The sequence below is a fragment of the Poecile atricapillus genome, chromosome 8, assembly GCF_030490865.1.
Source record: "Poecile atricapillus isolate bPoeAtr1 chromosome 8, bPoeAtr1.hap1, whole genome shotgun sequence".
NCBI lineage: Eukaryota > Metazoa > Chordata > Aves > Passeriformes > Paridae > Poecile > Poecile atricapillus.
The window spans coordinates 23,763,884-23,781,812 of record NC_081256.1 but is presented as its reverse complement, the minus strand read 5'-3'; the positions used below and the strand labels follow the sequence as shown (position 1 = coordinate 23,781,812).

The window sequence follows — 17,929 nt, the reverse complement described above, 5'->3', positions numbered from 1 at the left end:
AGGGCTACGTGCAGTGCGTGGATCCAGGTTCATCCTCCAGTAATGGGTTTTGCCAAAGATTAATGGCAGATGAACACTTAAATCCCCTGGACATGTTTGAAAACCTAAAGCTCCTGGTTTAGAAATAAATACTGTTTTGACACTTTTCTTGCACTATTTGATGAAGTTTAACATCCTGTGGAAAAAAAAGAAGGTAGCCAGATTCTTCTTTGAACAACCATGGCAAGTTTTCCATTAGTCAGTGACGTTATTCTGGATTTCTGCCAGTGTAACCAGTCCACAGTTTAGCAGAGCAACTCAATTTTATAACCAAGTTTAGCAACTGCTAAACCTTAAGCCAGAGTTTGATATTCTGACCAACACCAAAAAGAAAGCCAGCTGATTTCCCGTCATTTTAAGGCTCAAATTTTAATGTTTCTGAAAATAAATTGCACAGCCGGCCTCACTTTCTATTTGTCATCTCCAAAACGGGCAAGAGTAATGACCTTCATTAACTAAAAATAATCTCAGACTTCAAGTGAGGAAAATGAATCTCCTCATTTCATTTTGATTCTCCAGGAGCAGAGTTTTTTTCCAGAAGAAAGAAAAGGGAAAGATGGGGCGGGGAGGGCGTCTCTCCTTTTCTCTCTATTTAGTATTGGATAGCAGAAACTCTGCAAGTACAGACGAGAAAATGCCTGGGCTGGGACTGCTGGGCAGAGGTGTGGCTGGAACATCTCATGGCATCATAAGAGTGAGGAACAGATGTAAATGCGAGGCTGGAGGCAGGCTGGGGTGCTGATGGCTGTGTTTGTCCTGCCCTAGGTGTGGAGGAGGTGGATGCAGAGGAGGCAGTGGGGCTGGCCGGTGCCCCGGGGCTGCAGCTCCGAGGGCCCCCCCAGCTGCTCCACTACGCCCTGGGAGCCCTGGCTGAGGATGGAGACCCCCGAGGGGAGCTCACCCTGGTGCACAGGGTCGGTGAGTCGCCAGCAGTGCCCTGAGGCAGCACAGCAACCTGCGGGGATGGTCTCAGGGAGAGGATTTGGGGCTCAGCACCAGGAGGAGGGATGAGCGTTCATCCTGCACCCTGCCCATCTCCATGCCGGAATAAGGGATAAGGCATTGCCACGTGTTCCATCCCAAATGGGACGTGTCTGAGGAACCAGGAGGATGCCTGGGTGCTTTGGGAGGGAGGCAGGGGAACAGTGAGCAGCACAACAAGCAGTGGTTGGGAGCTGCTTGGAAAACAGCAGCAGCCAGAGGGAACTCATTGTGCCGGGATGAGGATGGCTTGGCTTACTGCAGTGCCCTAAATCCCCTAAAGGGAAACACTCCCTTTCTCCTACAGCTGGGAGCATGGCTCCCTGTTTACAAACCCTTTTATAACAACTGGAGGCCTTTTGTTTAAGATATTTGCGGTTTTTCTGTGTTAAAAAGGATCCTCTGAAGACTGAGGTTTCCCCTGACTCTCTGGGAAAAGCACCAACCCATCCACGTATTGCTCAGCTCGAGTGGTGGCAAACTGTACAGGAGCACCCACTGTCATAGGAGTGGGTGCAGAGCAGCTTTGCACCCACCTGGGCTGTGCATGATTCAGTCTTTCCATCCAAAACTTCACCATTTTAAGAGTATTATAAGGTGAAACCCAGTGTTTGCTTTGTGCTGAGTGCTGGTGGATCACCAGGGCGGATTTCTTGGTTTTTTTCCTGTGTGTGTCCTGTGATTTTTATATAAACTCTATAATTACCCATCTGAGGACTGTGCCCTACAGGCAGAAATCAGGAGCTGGTCTTGACTTTAATAAAAAATTAACTTATCTTTATGAACAAAACTGTTGAGACCCTCCCAAATCACACAGCATCCAGCCGGACTCAGCGACACCGATAACCAACTGGGAAACTGATAAATGAGATAACCACAGGCAAAATTATCAGGCTTAGAAACCACAATCAAATATTTATTGACCACTTTTTGCATGTTTTATTTATATTTAGCCACAGAAATTTGGGTGTTATCAGTCACAGCTGAGCAGCTGCACTTTTTCTAAGGCTCAGGCTTTGCAGCATGCAGCGGTTTGTATGAAAAGGGGATGGAGAAAAGGAACTTTAAATGGTTTAGTAAGTTCTTTTACCTCCCAAATAGCAATTTATTCCTTGTATTTTCAGACATGGTTTTGTGCTGCTATCTATATTATAAAAAAGCCTGCTTTAGCAGTAAGCTGGTGCAAGTAATTAAATATTTTCTCTAACTTGAATGACTTTTTAAGGTGGAAGCATGATGTTTTTAATGGTAGTCTGTATTCTCCTGAAGTATGAATTTGTACCCCGTTCCAAGTGGGAGCACTGGGATTCTGAATGTCCCTGAAAGCTTGGACATTTGTTCAGCTACAGAAAAGGGAACAGTTGGGTGTTCAGACCTAGAGGAAATCTGGCCTCACACAGAAAAATGTTGGTGAAATGCAACCAGCCTGTGACTTACTGTGGGCTGAAACAAGCTGCCAGCTCACTTTCAGGTGCTGTTAAAAATCCCCTTCCAAAAAGCCTCCAGCCACAGCCACAAAGCCTTGAAGGCTGTGTGGATGGGATCCTCAATGCCACTGAAGTATTTTATCAGACAGTCACTTTATTTTGCATGCCTGTCTCAACAGACCCCACAAGGAGAACATGTGGGTGCAAGGGATAAAAGGAGGGTGGGAAAGGAGAGGAAAAAAATGCACTTTTGTATCAGGTTTCCTATATAAAACTCTTCATATCCATGAAGAGAAGAGACATGATAAATGTGTATTTTGCTTTGTTTTCCTAGAACACTCAAACTATGTGGTTGAAAATATCCCTGAACTATGTTTAAGTAGCACTACATCCACTTACTGCAATAAAACAACAGGGATAGCCTAGCAAGGAGAAGGAAAATCTCAATAAATTCTTCGAGTTATATACAACGTTATCAAGGTGCATTAAGGTGTCATCATCAGGTGCAAATTCACTTTTTCTCAAGGCAAAACTCTTCCTTTTAAAAAGTAGCTTGAAGTGCTCTTTGCTGAAGAACTACAGAATCCAGGGGAGTAAATTCCAGCTGCACTCCCAGCTTTCCTTTTACTCAGAGTCAAAAATGTGAAGAGGGAAATTGAGGAGTGCCCATTTTTCTGTGCCGAACCGGTGGTGTTTGTAACGCAGCGATAGGTAAGAGCTCGTGGCAGCGTTTTTGTCTGGCTGCTCACCCAGCCCTGTGTGTTTTTTTGCTGTCAGTGTGCCTGGGTGACACGTTTGGCCAGGACTGCAGCCTGAGGTGTGAGGATTGTCTGCACGGGGGCCGCTGCAACAGCGAGCGCAGCGGCTGCGTCTGCCCGCCCGGCTGGGCTGGTGTCATCTGCAATGAGAGTGAGTACAGGGGCTTGGAGGGGGAATGATCCTCCTGCAGGGACTCTGCAGGCGGGCAATGCGACCAACCCCTTGTACTTCTCACCTGTGAAGCTCCTGAAAGAGCACAGCTGTCTCATAATCAGATTTATTGTGCTGGGGCACATGAAATAGGAACTGCAGGTGATGCTGCAGTACGCAGAGGTGCCTGTGCTCCAGTGAAGGTCAGGACAGAATCACCCCTGTCCTAAATATTTGGTTGTTGTTCATTCCTCTTTTCTCTGCTGCTAAAAGCCAAAGTTTGCTGGCCATGCTTCATTCCACAACCTACCTTGGTGACTTCCAGAAGTCTGTCCAAGCAGTTGGGTGGACATTTGTGTTCAACTTGAGCTTTTCCATTGTGGCATACAAAGATATTGCCTTTTAAATTCTTTTCTTACGTTTTCTATTTCTTTTTTCCTTATCATTCTTTTTATTATTAGCATCACTTTCTTGGAACAGTTAATTTTTCATATTGGAAATGGTATTTTTTCAGAATTCTGTTGCCAAGTCAGTGCCCTTTATAATAGCTTTTCACTCTCCTTGCTCCTGTTTCCTGGCAGAAGATCTTTCTGATTCAGAAGTATGTGTCAAAACCCATTGGAAAGAGAGTGGTGATTTCTTGATGTGCTGTTCTTCATCTGCAGTTTGGCAAAACTTGTCTGCTGCTTGTCTGAGACATCATACAGCAGATTTCCTGTTAGAGATGGGTCCCTCCATTTCATGGTGTGTGACATGATGGCCCATCATTCTCAGAAAGTCTTTGCTGTCACTGGTGAGACAAAAAAATCGATGAAAATTTATTACTTGACATCAGTAGACAGCACTCTTCAGGTTAATTGCCATCAAGATTGTTTAGGAGACGTCATCAGATGGACAGAAATGTAGAAAAATCAAGCAAGTGATTGAAATCAGCAGTCTGCCCATGGCTATTTTGGGAGACTGATGGCAGGTTTGGTTTGTAAACACTGGGGGGCAGCTAAGAGAATAGAAATGGGGAGGATTAAAATGATAATTTTCAGCCTGTCTAAGTTCAAGCTATCAAGTGAGGATATTCTGACTTCTATACCTGGTGTGCTGGTAGTTCAGGATAGATTGTGAAAGTTTCAAATCAGTATCCAAATTCTTTAGTTCATTTAATAAATAACAACATTTCTGATGTATATTTGCACTAGATATCCATGCACATAGTTTAATGGAATTCACCTCTGGAATTTAAAGAAATTTAAAGGACTGTGTTATTGAGCTAAACCTGCTGTCTGATGAAGTCAGCAGGGACAGTGATAAATACAATATCTAATCTGTGTGAATTAGTCACATGGGATTGCTTTCACTCTTTTCTCTTGCATTTTTTAATATACAGCACAATTCATGGGTTTAGGGTAAGCAGGTTTAGGGTAAGCTAAAACAGCGGAGAAAACTGGAACTAAATTTCTCTAATAACGCACCAAAGAAGCTGAATGGAAATTGATGTGAAATGTCAACTTTCTTAATGTACATTGATAAAATGTCAGCGAAGTCAGATGACTCCAGCAACTGTATTCACTCAGCCAGCTCAGGCTGCAAACAGCAGAATGAGGCCTCATCTCACAGTTTGTTTTTGCTGCTGTGGATCCACTGCTGCCACGATTACCTGGGGAATTTCAGAAACTACATTTGAAAAACAAGATGTTGTTTTCATAATAGTGCTTGGGAGAGAAAAAAATAACGCTTAAAATATTCATCTCCAAGTATTCAAAGCCGTGCTCTGATGTTTAAGCTTTGGACTTGACAGGCAGTGGTTTTTGAGCCTGTGCTTCGTGGGGAGGGAAGCATGTGCAGGGGAGGGGTGGATACATGACAGTACTTCCCAAAACTTGGTTAATTCAGTGTCCTTTGAGATGTCCTAGTAAATATCAGGTGGATGTGCACTGCTTTAGAGAAGAATATAACTTTGTTTAGAGCCTGCTCAACTAAAAGGACTCTCTCCTTGCTCAGTTATCACAGTCACAGAATCAATTAGGCTGGAAAAGACCTTTGAGATCGAGTCCAACCTATGACCCAACACCACCTTCTCAACTAGACCATGGCACAGAGTGCCACATCCAGTCTTTTCTAAAACAGCCCTAGGGATGGTGACTCCACCTCTCACCAGGACAGCCCATTCCGATGCTTTCTGTGAGGAAATTCATCCTGATGTCCAATATGAACCTCCCCTGGTGCAGCTTAAGGCTGTCTCCTCTTGTTCTATTGCTGGCTGCCTTGGAGGGGAGATCAGCCTCCCCCTGGCTGCACTCTCCTCCCAGGGAGCTGCAGGGAGCAATGAGGTCTCCCACGAGTTTTCCAGGCTCAACACCCCCAGCTCCCTCAGCTGCTCCTCACAGGACTTGTGTCCCAGACCCTTCATCAGCCTTGCTGCCCTTCTCAACGCCCAAAGCCCTTTTGTGCTCCTTTACAGCAGCCCTTGGCAGGTTTCCTGGTGTGCTCACTCTCCCTGCTCTCTCCACAGCCTGTCCCCCCGGCTCGTTCGGCAGAGGATGTGCCGGTGTCTGCAAGTGCCAGAACGGCGGCTGGTGTGACCCCGGCACGGGGCAGTGCCGCTGCCCGCCCGGCGTGCTGGGCCGGCTCTGCGAGGATGGTATGGCTCCAGCTCTGCCTCAGCCTCTCCTCTTCTCCCCCTTGTTCCTTTATTTTAAACAATGAGCACGACAGGGGGTGAGAAAACCCAGTGGCCGTCGAGGCAGAGCCCCAGCTCGGCCACAAACCACTCTGGGCTCGGGGCTTTGACCCTCGGCTGCTGATGCCTTCCTGTGTTTGTGCACTCCAAAGGTTGCCCAAAAGGTTTCTTTGGGAAGAACTGTAACAAACCGTGCAACTGTGCCAACAAGGGTCACTGCCACAGACTGTACGGAGCCTGCCTGTGTGACCCCGGGCTCTACGGACGCTTCTGCCACCTCAGTAAGTCCCCGGCGCTTTTCGGATCCGTTTCACATGTGCACAGCAGAACAGTCTGCAAAAGAGCCCACATCACATAAAGGGGGCTGGCAGAAGGAAGGAGAGTGACTTCTTGCACAGTCAGCACTAGGACAAGGAGGAATGGATTTACTAAAACAGCAGAGATTTGGGTTAGATGGTAGAAGAATGTTCTTTGCTGGGAGGGTGGGCAGGCCCTGGCACAGGTGCCCAGAGAAGCTGTGGCTGCCTCTGGATCCCTGGAGGTGTCCAAGACCAGGCTGGACAGGGATGGGAGCAACCTGGGGTAGTGGAAGGTGTCCCTGCCCATGGCAGGGGGGTGGAATGAGATGGTCCTTATGGAACCTTCCAACCCAAACCATTTTATGATAAAATGAGCAAGACTTTGGGTTCTGCAATGGGCTGAGAGTAACAGGAGGGCTGGACTTCTGAGACATGCCAGGAAGCCCCAGAAACTTCATGAATGTTTTCCTCCAGTGAATAATCTTTGCCATAAGGACTGAGATTTACTGATGCTCAAAGGTGAGAGTTATAGGTGGGCTGGAGAGGTTAACATTAGGGTCATTGCTGAGGTTGGAATCTGGTTGGAGCTGGTTAGTGACTGCTGATGAGTTGCAGTGGGAGATGGGGAGCAGGGCTGGCTGGGACAGGATGAGGATCAGACATTAGATGGAATAAAAAGAATTAAAACAAAAACTTGGCAAAATAGATGGTAGAGTTTCTTTGTACTTACAGGTTTTGTTTGCAAAATCTGTACAAGACCAAAAATCTTTTGTATTTTGTTTTGGATTTTATTATGAAAGCTTTTGTCTTGGATTGCACCCAAGTTGTTTTTTTTTCATTCAGAAAATCAGCTGAGTTTGCTTTGAAATGTTTCTGGTTCTTGCATTCACCATGGATTGCTTGACATGAAATGAATGACCTAACACAGGAACCACGTAAACTCTTCTTTTACCCACCCACACGTGAACAGGTGCTGCCGTAGGAACGGGGATGTACCTGCTGAAAGCAGAACAGAGCTTTTGCTTCTTGCAGCAGTTGCATTCTGCAGCAGCATGCAGTTTCAGCCAGCTCCTGCATAATGCCAGAGCTGATGCTTCCTTTTCTCCTGGCTGCAGCCTGTCCCAGGTGGGCCTTTGGCGCGGGCTGCTCGGAGGAGTGTCAGTGTGTCAAGGAGCACACGCTGGAGTGCAGCCCCAGGAACGGCTCCTGCACCTGCCAGCCTGGATACCACGGCAAAAAGTGTCAGAAAGGTACCACACACAGCCAGGCTCCCCACATCTGCTTCCTCCTTTGTCCCAGAAACTTCTCCTTCCTCCACCCTCCCGCTTTGTTTGGCTGCTGCTGCTCATGTATTCATATCCTGCTAATGATTTTGTGGGGTTTTAACCCTGCTGGGCTTGCAGGGACATCAAGGAGAATAGAGATTAAGAACTGGGAGAGTTTTAGCCTGGTCAGATGACAACAGAAATCCAGAATCCAAATCCTAATACAATATTAAATAATGAAGATGATGTGAGTTATTATTTCTGTGCTTTTTTAACACAGCTAGTAAATAAGTGGTGAAATCTGTGTTTTATGGCAGTGAGGTGATTTGTAAACAGGTTCAGTAATGCTGCTTTTCCTTCAGATTTGCAGCTCTTTGAATTCAACTTGCTCTTTGTAGTTTTTGGGGATAGTTCAAAGAGAATTGTATCCCACATTCATGTTTGCATGTCTCAGTAGCCCTTTCCAGACAGCAGTGGAGTAACACAATAAAGATTCTCCCTTCAGATTTTTCTCTGGCCAGGCAGGACTGTGTTGGATTTATGGCAGTAGTTCTGGTGGGTTTGATGGAGAATAATAATTAATATTTTTATTAAATATATTTAATATTTTTACAATTTATAAATATTAAATATATTTAAAATATTTAATATTTTTATCATTCTTGGTGATGGGCTCAGTTCTGACAGGGAGCATGCCTTGCCCAGCACTGGCTGTGCACCAAGGCAGAGAGCAGCAGAACTTAGACATATAAGAAGAGAATTCTATAATGTATTTAATTGAATACATTCTCAAGTATTCTAATTGAATAAATCTTTAAGCATTCTGCCACTCTGTTTCTGGATTATATTTAAGCAGTAACTTCTTTGAAATGTAAGCATTTATTAAGTATTTGCACTTGGTTAACAACACATCTAAAATGTACTTTATTCTCTGCAAGTTTCTGCCCAATTATTTTCTGATTTTTGTTCACTTCTCTTAATTTTTCCTCTTTCTTATACATGTCCTGTGTCTGCTTCTATCTCCAGAGTGCACCCCGGGGTTTTATGGGGCTGGTTGCAAACTGAGGTGCAGCTGTCCTCCTGATGTCCTGTGTGATCCTGAGACAGGAGCCTGCAAACATCCATGTCCAGCTGGCTTTCATGGAGAAAAATGCCATTTGTGTAGGTACTCACTGCATGTTTCCCTGGGAGATACACTTGGGAGGGGAAAGCTTATTCAGGAAGCTTAGGTTCAGATATAGAAGTTGCAGATAAATGGGTACATTTGTTGTTGATACGAGTTGGCAGTTCCCCACTGAAACCAGACTGATATTTGGAGCCTGGCAAATGTTGTCTCTCTCTTCATCTCCCCCTGCAAAGGTCAAGGCACAAAGCTGAGGCCAGTTACCCAAGCTAACATTTGTCCAGGTAACAATAGTTGCTTTTAAAGCTTCAGGCACAAATTTTGCAGGGCTCTGCTGCAGTTATTTTCAGACACCAGTTGCTCAGACACTAATGCTAACATGGATCACTTCTACCAGCACAGCTCAGGTTAAAATTGGTGGTCATGGTGCCTCCTGATGCCTTCAAAATGCTTCTAACCATGACCTTGGGGTTTTTTGTCCAGCTTGTCAGCCTGGAAGCTTTGGAATGGGCTGCAGGCAGAGGTGCAGCTGTGGAGGAGCCCCGTGTGATCCGAAGACAGGGCAGTGTGTTTGCCCAGCTGGGAAGACTGGTGCTACGTGTGAGCAAGGTGTGTGAGCTGCTGGACCAAGGTAGGGAGTGCCTGGCTTTGGGAGACCCAACAAGAAGTAAAATTTTGCTGTTACCCAAACCAATAAACAGACAAACTGTGATGGAAACTGGGGGAGAGCCTCTCTTTAGCTGTGTTCTTGTGTGCTGCAGTTTAATGGCAGGGCTGGTAGGTCTGTAGAGATAATATCGCAATCCAGCTCAGTTTTAATATTATTTTTAAATTCTTCAGGGTAACACCAGTAATCTGTGGCTGTCCTGAAACAGAAAATGGCACTGGTTACACCTCATGTGCTTTTTCTCCAGATTGTCCAGATGGCCAGTGGGGACCAGACTGCCAGAACTCCTGCGAGCCCTGCGCCAACGGGGGACAGTGCAACAGGGAAACCGGAGCCTGTGACTGTCCCCCTGGCTACACTGGGCCATCCTGCTCTGCCAGTGAGTCCTTGCCTCAGCCTTCCCCATGAAAAGAAAGTCAGATTGAAAATTCAGGTTATGCTTTGATTTCTGCCTTATTATTCTTTTGTGAGATAAAGCACGCTGATCTGAGATTAAGTGCCCTTCATCTCCAGGAATTCCCCAGGTTGGGTTTGACATTATTTGTGGGAGGGAGATTGCAGATAAATGCACGTGATCAACTAAGCTGCATCCCAAATGGATGTTATCATTAGACCTAATTTATGGCAAGCTGTACTTGGAAACACAGTGTTTAACAGCCACAACACTGGGGCTGTAATCCTGGCTGTTTGGCAAGAGGTGTGAGCTGGCCCACATGGCATCGTTCTTGAGTTATGTTTGCAGCAGCACTCCTTGCTGTAGATAATGCAGGATAAAATAATACTGAAGATGAGGGAGCAGTATCAGTGCTATCCCTGCAGCCAGGGACTGTGGGAATGCCTTCAAGGAACTGTCCTGTGCTGCCTCTGGGTGTTAAAAGGCTGCTTGAGTGTGCCTGTTGAGCTCTGCTTTGTTCAAGACCTTGGTGGTGGCACGTTTTTCATTCTTATTAGCCACAAAATGGCTTTTGGGGAAGGTTTTCCTGCTCTGGGGAAACAGCCTGATGCACAGGAGTACCCAAAAGTGGCTCAGGCTATTCCCACGTTCCAGGACTCAGCCCCAGACACCCGGGATGCAGATCCCAGATATTTCTGTGTTGCCATCTGCATCCCTGGATTCAGCTAAACCTGTTTTAGGGGGTGAGCTGTCGCTGTCAGTTTGGGAAGATGAGTCTGAGGCTGGGTGGTGAGGCAGGTGAAGTCACAGCCTGTCTGTGTTTGCAGCCTGCCCCGATGGGCACTATGGCCTGGGCTGCGTGTCGCTGTGCAGCTGTGGCAGCAGCGCCCAGTGTCACCACGTCACCGGAGAGTGCTCCTGTCCCCCGGGCTGGACCGGCCACCACTGCAAACACCGTAAGTCAGGGCACACGGGATCGCCCGGGGGCTGCACGTGGAGGAACCAGCTCTGTTTGCTCTTAGCTTATTACAGTTTTTTAATATCGTTTTGCTAATCTTACTGCTTCTGAAATGGTGTTTTTGTGGGTTTGTACAGCCTGGGTGGTTATAATCCTTAATTATCCAGGTTCAAAGCATTGAAATAGATGGCTGATGAAGTGCAAAGTATTGATATAAGCTCTTATTTCAACACTATGGATCCCTTTGCCCAATACCATCTGTCCCGTCAGCATTTTGACTGACAGACAGTTTTGTTTTTCATTTTCAGTGCAGATTAGTTCTGAGATTAATTCTCCATTTCTCATTTTGTTAGGGGGAGATTTATTCAACAAGTGAGTGGCATGTAGAGTCGTGTGTCTAAAGGTCACTTTTTAACTTGGGAATATAAATGCTGTAAAAAATTCTGTTCTCTGGAAGAGCAGAGCATCCTTCTGTTGACTTTAGCATCGCTCTCCATATTGGTGGCTGTGTGAGAGAGTAGATTTGCCCTTTTTGGATGGCACCATACAAATGTGAAACCATCCTGCTTGATTCCTCCCTTTTTCTGTGACACATCTCTTCTGTTTGATTCATTATGATGCCTCTTGCAAAAAGCCAACAGAAACAAACCTCCTTCTAAACTTGGTCTCAAACACATAAAATCATTTAATTGGCAGTGTTGACAGCAGCAAGTTTTGCACCTGACTTCTCAGGCTCTGCACTGAAGAAAATGCTGGGAAAATCTGAAGTTTCCATCCATATGAATATTTTAAAAATCAAACCAGTTGGTAGTGTGTAGAGCCACAGAGATGGCTTTTCACGACTCCCTGGGCCGCCTAGAGAATTGAGAGACCATGACAAAGGAAAGCTTTTATTTCTATTCAGTGTAAGATCTGAGAAAAATTGTTTTGCAGTGATATCTCGGTAAGGCAGCTCTGCCAGCTATTGCAGACCAGGCATTAAACAGATTCCCGGCTCCAAAACCAGGTTTCTGTTGCCCTAATTGGCACTTTCATCTTCTTCCTTACTCAAAAGAAAGGAGATGTTGTGGTACATTGTTGTAATTGTGTCAGTGCTGTGTGATTTTAGGATGAAAGCAGTAAGTTGCTTTAACAAACATTGTGAGATTCCTTTGTGTCCATGCTGCATTTCCCGGTATGCTGAGGAAAACATGGAGGGTGCTCCCAAATCTGTCTGGTTAAACCCATTAACTATTCTGGCTATGCAGATTTTTGTTTAGGGAGTCAACAGCTGATATTTTATTTCCATTAAATTATAGATTTGTGATTGATGGGTGTGGATTCACAGAATCACGAGGTTGGAAGAGACCTTTAAGATCAAGTCCAACCCGTGCCCTAACACCTCAACTAAACCGAGTGCCACATCCAGTCTTTCTTGAAACACATCCAGGGATGGTGACCCCACCACCTCCCCAGGCAGTTGATCCAATAAAACACTTTTTCCTAGCATCTAAATTTCCCCTGGCCCAGCTTATGAATGATTAGTTTTATGACTATGATTGATTAGTTTTATGCGGATGGGATAATATCTGCCTGCGTCCGGCTGAATCAGACCAGCTAAAAACGCTCTTTATTTCCACAACCTGCGCCTGTGCTGCAGCTGGGAGTTCAGTCCTGAGCCATTTTGTGCATTCTGCATTCTCTCACGCAGCAGTGCAGCAGGGTTTGGGGGTGGTGCTGGATGTGACCCCGTTTCCCTTGGCAGCCTGCAGCAGCGGCCGCTGGGGCCAGGGCTGCGCCAACTCCTGCGCCTGCGACGGCGGCGACTGCGACCCTGCCACGGGCACCTGCTCCTGCCAGCCGGGATTCACCGGGCAGCACTGCCAGCTCAGTAAGTGCCAGCCTCCCCAGCACGTGCAACTCCCCAAACCACAGCTCTGGAAGTTGGGTTTTCCTGGTCATTCCCCGCAGGAACGCTCCCAGGCTGTTCCGCCCCCGCTCTGCCCGGCGCTGCGCTCTCGCGTTTCACCAGGGTTAGATGCTTTCCCTAATTTGATTTCCAGAAAAGGTATTTTCAGCCTTGTTTTGGACCCAGCAGCTATTTTTAATGTTAGGATCTTGTGAGAGGGATAGGATTGATGTATTTTTGGGTTGTGGCATAAGAGTTTCCGTATTGGTTTTATTTATTTGGTTTGAGGGCAGCACTTACCCTTCTTAAATCTCTATTTAAGAAATCTCTGAAGGTCAGACATATAGAAATACTTCACATGTACATAACAGAAGAAAAACCAGGAAGTTTTGGAGTCCTGTATTTATTAACAACAAAAATGTGTAATGGTCTTATCAGAGGCCCACGACCCTCGCCTTAACATTCACCTCCTGATGTCAATAGTAGATGCTTCAAGCATATGAAAACAGGCTCATAGTCAATTCCTCATGTCTCCCCAGGTGTCATCAATTTCTCATCCAGGAGCTTCTTGAGACAGAAGCAATATCTCTATATTTAATGCAACTTGATTTTTTATTTTTTTTTCCCAATTAACGTGCCTATTTTCTTTTTCATTTCATGCAAGCATTTGGAACCCACTTCATCTTGTGGCAGTAAGTTACATAGTTAAGCTGCTATTACTATTATTATTGATTATATTGATGTTGTTAAATAAAATAAACATTTTATCAGCTAGTTTAACAATCTTACAGTAGCACAGATGTAGCTACCAGAGTCTCAGTAGCGTGGGCAGGATTAACTGCTGGTGTCACACAGAAATGTCAAAACAATTAATCTGGAACCGTGACCTAAGACAAGAAAGCCTGGAAAGTTGATCTTACAGCCCTTGTTGCTGTTGGCACAGAGGGAATGGAAGGACGGTGTGTGGGGAGGACCAGCTCCCAGAGAAGGAGCTGCCAGCTCTGCTGCTCTTTCACTCTTGATCTCTCCCAAAATAGCATCTTTGCAGAGAGAGAGTGGCCACATAGCCGCTTGTAATCCTCGCTGGGAAGGGAATCAGTGAAGCCATCACCATTGACAAAACATCTGGCAGCTCCTAAAGTTCTTTCTGTGAGCTTTCTGTTCTATTTAGTCTGATTTTTGCCTTCTTTTGTGTGTGTATGTATATATATATATGTTTAAAATTGCACATACATATATATATGTGTGTGTGTGTACACACAAGATTATGAAAACCATAGTTCTTCCCATGATTTTATGCTGCCTTGGAGGTGACATCTTGATATCTAGAAATATCCTTTGATATTTCCTCTGCTCCCCAGGCATCCCTACCCTCTCCCTGCAGGTTGGGCTCCTTCCCCTGGCAGGAGCTCAGGTTCTCTGTCGGGGTGGCTGGATCCTGACACGCATCACAGCAGCCTGTGCCTGCTGGAGCAGGGGCAGATTCTCTGTGCTGTGGACTGTGAAATCATTTGTGAAGTGCTCTGACCCTTTTCCATCACCTTGAAAAGCCTCAGCTCTGGGCTAAACACCGTGGGCCTGAAGGGAGGTCTGCTCAGAGCCCTGCACCCCTTGCTGCACTGCAGCACCGTTTCCCTTGCACAATTCTCGGACTGAAATTTCAGCTGAAAAGGAAGCATGGAGAAGGATCAAGCTTTCAAGGCACAGAACACCTCTGTGTATTTATTTGCTAAACAGGGATGTGCAGCTTTGGGAAGAAGCAGGGATTTCACCTGTGAGTGCAAAAAAACAAATTCCAACATACATTTAAACAATGTCCCATTTTTTGACTCTTTGAAAGCAAAGAAGTACTTTGAAGAGAAAGAGGTACCTTGCTCTTCTCCCATCTCCCATCCCAACTCCTCTGTATAATAAACAGTTGGCAGAGTCCCTGAGCTGCAGGAGCACCTGAATTCATGCCAGCTCCAATCACTGCCCACCCATGGCACCAAACAAACAACACCAAACCCACCCCCCTATTCCAGACATGGAACTGTCTTTGAAGACTCTCGTTTTCTGTTCTCTCTGATTCCTTCCAGATTGCCTGAAAATCACTTTGTTGCTGTAAATGCTAAAATCATAGGCTTCTAGAAGAGATTTGGCAATAATCTCCATAACTCATTTAGAGGGATGTTCACAAGACCTTCAAACATGAGTAGAGGCCCTGTAATACTTTATTTAGCCAAGTCTATCTCTATGTTTCAGCCTGTCCAAAATATTCAATGTGAATTAGGCAACTGGCCCTGTTCTTAATTGATTTTCCTATAATCCTGGAAGAAATTATTTTCATTCTCAAATGTTTTCTTTCTTCTGATGGCAAGTACCATGCAAATCTTTTAAAACTCCTCACATTAACTGCTGTGGAAATGTAATTGTTAATCTGTCCCCCAGATGTAATGTTTTCACTTGGATTTTTCAAAGCAGAGCATGAAAGTAAAGTGTGCAGCATTCAATTTAGAGCTTTGTGAAGGCAACCAACACATTTCATATTTTCTCCAGCTTTCTGGGGAAAAAGGATTTGCAGGAAAATGGAGGAGTTTCTCCCCTCCCAGCTGATGAAGTCCCAGAGGAGATGTGCACATAAGCAACTCCAGACCAGTGGGCAATGTGTCATTGTGCAGAACCTGTGAAGTCTCAGGCTTTGTTAGTTTTCTGTGCAGAATTTAGTGTTTCAACACTCTGGAATTTTTCTAAAATAGATCTTAAATGTAGCCCAACTTACCTGAACCCCAGGGGAACACTCAAATCTTAGTTTTAAGCCGTTACCTTTACGCCTTGATTATTTTGGAAATAGATTTCCCAAGTATGTAAAAACTCCCCATTGATCCCTGATCTGCTCTGACATTAACCCATCATCTGGTTGTGATTCCTGTGCTGCAGGGTGCCCCGAGGGGAGCTTTGGGCCGGGATGTGAGTCCAGCTGTCAGTGCCAGAACGGAGCCGCCTGCGACCACGTCAGTGGAGCCTGCACCTGCACGGCGGGCTGGACTGGAACCTTCTGTGAAAGAGGTACTGCTGCTCCCCCTGGTCCCTTCAGGATTCATGGAGAATTTGTTTTGGTTTTTATTCAGAGAGCAGGTTTTACAATTGACAGCACTGGATCTAAATGAACCATTGAACTTTATTAGAAGCCGATACCGAAATGTGAACTCCCCTCCTAACTCAGCCGAGCATCGTGCTGGGTGCCAAATGTCAGGCACATGTTTTCACATGGTTAAAATTAAATATATGCTCAAGGCTTCTGCTGTATCACATCTTTATGGACACTCTTTTCAAGCAGAGTCCCACTGTTTGAGCACTGAGCAGGGAGATGCTTGTTCAGCCTTATGCTTGCTTGTTTCTAGTGCTTCCCTGAAGCGATTTCGAGAAAAACATGGATGTGTGCATCATCCCTGTGGAGCTCTTTAAGAACAGATTGACTTCTAACTCAAATATGTCCAATACTATTCTACCTAATCTTCTATTACCTAGTCATTTGGTAAAGTGTTGGAAATGCTGGACTGGATTCTTTAGCTACATTATGGTGAGTCAGTCTGTGGCATTATCACAGGAGGTTGCTGTCATGCTGCATCATTTTGCAGATTTTTTTGTATAAAAAATACAAGAGAAACAACACAGGGCCATTCAGGCACTGTGAAAGTTCTGTGTAGGTGATTGAAGATTCTGCAGATTACGGTACTTGAACCAAAGTCACAACTATTTTTCATGGAAAGCAGCTTTATCAGCCAAGTTCAGCGGCGAGGATGGAGGGAAGTGGCAGCACTTGCAGGCAGCTGCTGCCCTCTCATGGGAAGGAAGATGCTCCACAGCCTGACCAGGAATGTGGCTAGGCATCCACCGGCTGGAGCTGCTAGTGCTTGTTGTTGTTTCCCCCTCATTCTTACCAGGGACTATTATACAAAATAAATACTCTTTCCAATGCTCTGCTGCGAATTTCACCTTGGAATTCATGGTATCTCCGCTATGTCCCTTTTTAAGATAATTTAGCTGAAATCTGTTTTCCTAAATCTACTATTTTTAAAAAAATTATTGTATTTTTATTGGGAAAAAAAAAACAAAAAAAAAAAACAAGTCATCTGTGTAAATCTCTTAATTCCAGCAGGAATTATAATGGGAACAAAGAGGCTAAACATCCTTAGGTGTGAGGAATATGGAGAAGACTGGGTGATTCTATTGGTGGCAAAAAAAGAATAAATCTCAGTTTCCAAATCAGTCATGTTGGACATTTTTATCTTTGATTTAAGTCCTGAAGGAAGATTGTGGAGGGGAGAGTGAAATTCAGCGCTTTGTAAAACACCGTTTCCGCATGTTTTCTCTCAAGAAGGCAGAGTGTTTGCTCTCAGCTGACCTGGGTTACCTCTTAACTTAGGAAGTTTTAACCAGAACAGTTTGGCAGCTTCCAAAAGACGCCGAGGGAGGAAAACATGTGGGTGGTTTGCCCTTGGTAGAACCTTCTTGGCACCTTCTCTCGGAGGAGCTGTAGCGCTTCTGTTTCGAGTGACTGGGAGACTGGCAGGGTTTCCTTCTGGCAGGGATGTGCTTTTTGCCGTCCTCTTGGCAATCCACCCACGTTGGCCAGGCTCTGTGCCTTGCAGGCAGAAATTCACATCGAGCCCTGGCGCTGCAGAGTTGCCTTGGACTTCAAACATCCTGCTGATGCCTCAGCCCGTGGCTGGGAAGGACTTCTCCGTCATCACAGAGATGTTGAAACTGAGACTTTTGCACTTCTGAGTTCAAAGTCCTAGGAGAAGACAGCCCCTTACAAATTTGATTTTGATTGATATTAATAATTAATATCACCCCTGCACAGCAAGGGTGTTTGAACCTGCAGTTGTTGCTTTTGGTATTTGGCATTGTTGCAGCATGGGATCTGGATTCAAGCTGAGACTGCAGAAATACCAAAATTTGCCATCGAATTTTTGGTTTTCATTTGGGGAAAATTTCTTTTCATTTTGGTGGGAAGGTGCTTTTATTTTCATTAATTTGCTGCCCTCAATATGAATTAAGGCTTCATAGGTTTAGGTACCAGCCCCTGTTGCAAGACACCACTTCAGTAACCATTTCCAAGCTTATTTGCCACAAATTTAGTAATCTCTTATTAATATTTATTAGAATTGTTAATGTAAACTTAATCCTTGCTGAGTCTCAATCTATATATGTCATCTGTCAGTAATACGGATAACAACCAAAGCCACACCATCATCTTCATCACCCCCAGCACCGGACAATTTCCAAGCTCACCCATAGCAGGAGACACTTTTGCTCC

General features: G+C 45.2%; 1 protein-coding gene across 1 annotated transcript in view; it reads left to right on the top strand.

The window, feature by feature from the left end:
* Positions 1 to 17,032, top strand: part of LOC131581327 (multiple epidermal growth factor-like domains protein 6) — a 157,159-nt gene extending 140,127 nt beyond the window's left edge. The window contains exons 12-23 of the mRNA XM_058843435.1: positions 805 to 957; positions 3,225 to 3,356; positions 5,863 to 5,991; positions 6,183 to 6,311; positions 7,445 to 7,579; positions 8,621 to 8,755; positions 9,201 to 9,326; positions 9,632 to 9,763; positions 10,606 to 10,734; positions 12,427 to 12,606; positions 15,544 to 15,672; positions 16,908 to 17,032. Of these exons, the coding sequence (XP_058699418.1) occupies positions 805 to 957; positions 3,225 to 3,356; positions 5,863 to 5,991; positions 6,183 to 6,311; positions 7,445 to 7,579; positions 8,621 to 8,755; positions 9,201 to 9,326; positions 9,632 to 9,763; positions 10,606 to 10,734; positions 12,427 to 12,606; positions 15,544 to 15,672; positions 16,908 to 17,032 (1,634 nt within the window). The remainder of the gene's footprint in view (positions 1 to 804; positions 958 to 3,224; positions 3,357 to 5,862; positions 5,992 to 6,182; positions 6,312 to 7,444; positions 7,580 to 8,620; positions 8,756 to 9,200; positions 9,327 to 9,631; positions 9,764 to 10,605; positions 10,735 to 12,426; positions 12,607 to 15,543; positions 15,673 to 16,907) is intronic.
* The last annotated feature ends 897 nt before the right edge of the window (positions 17,033 to 17,929 follow it).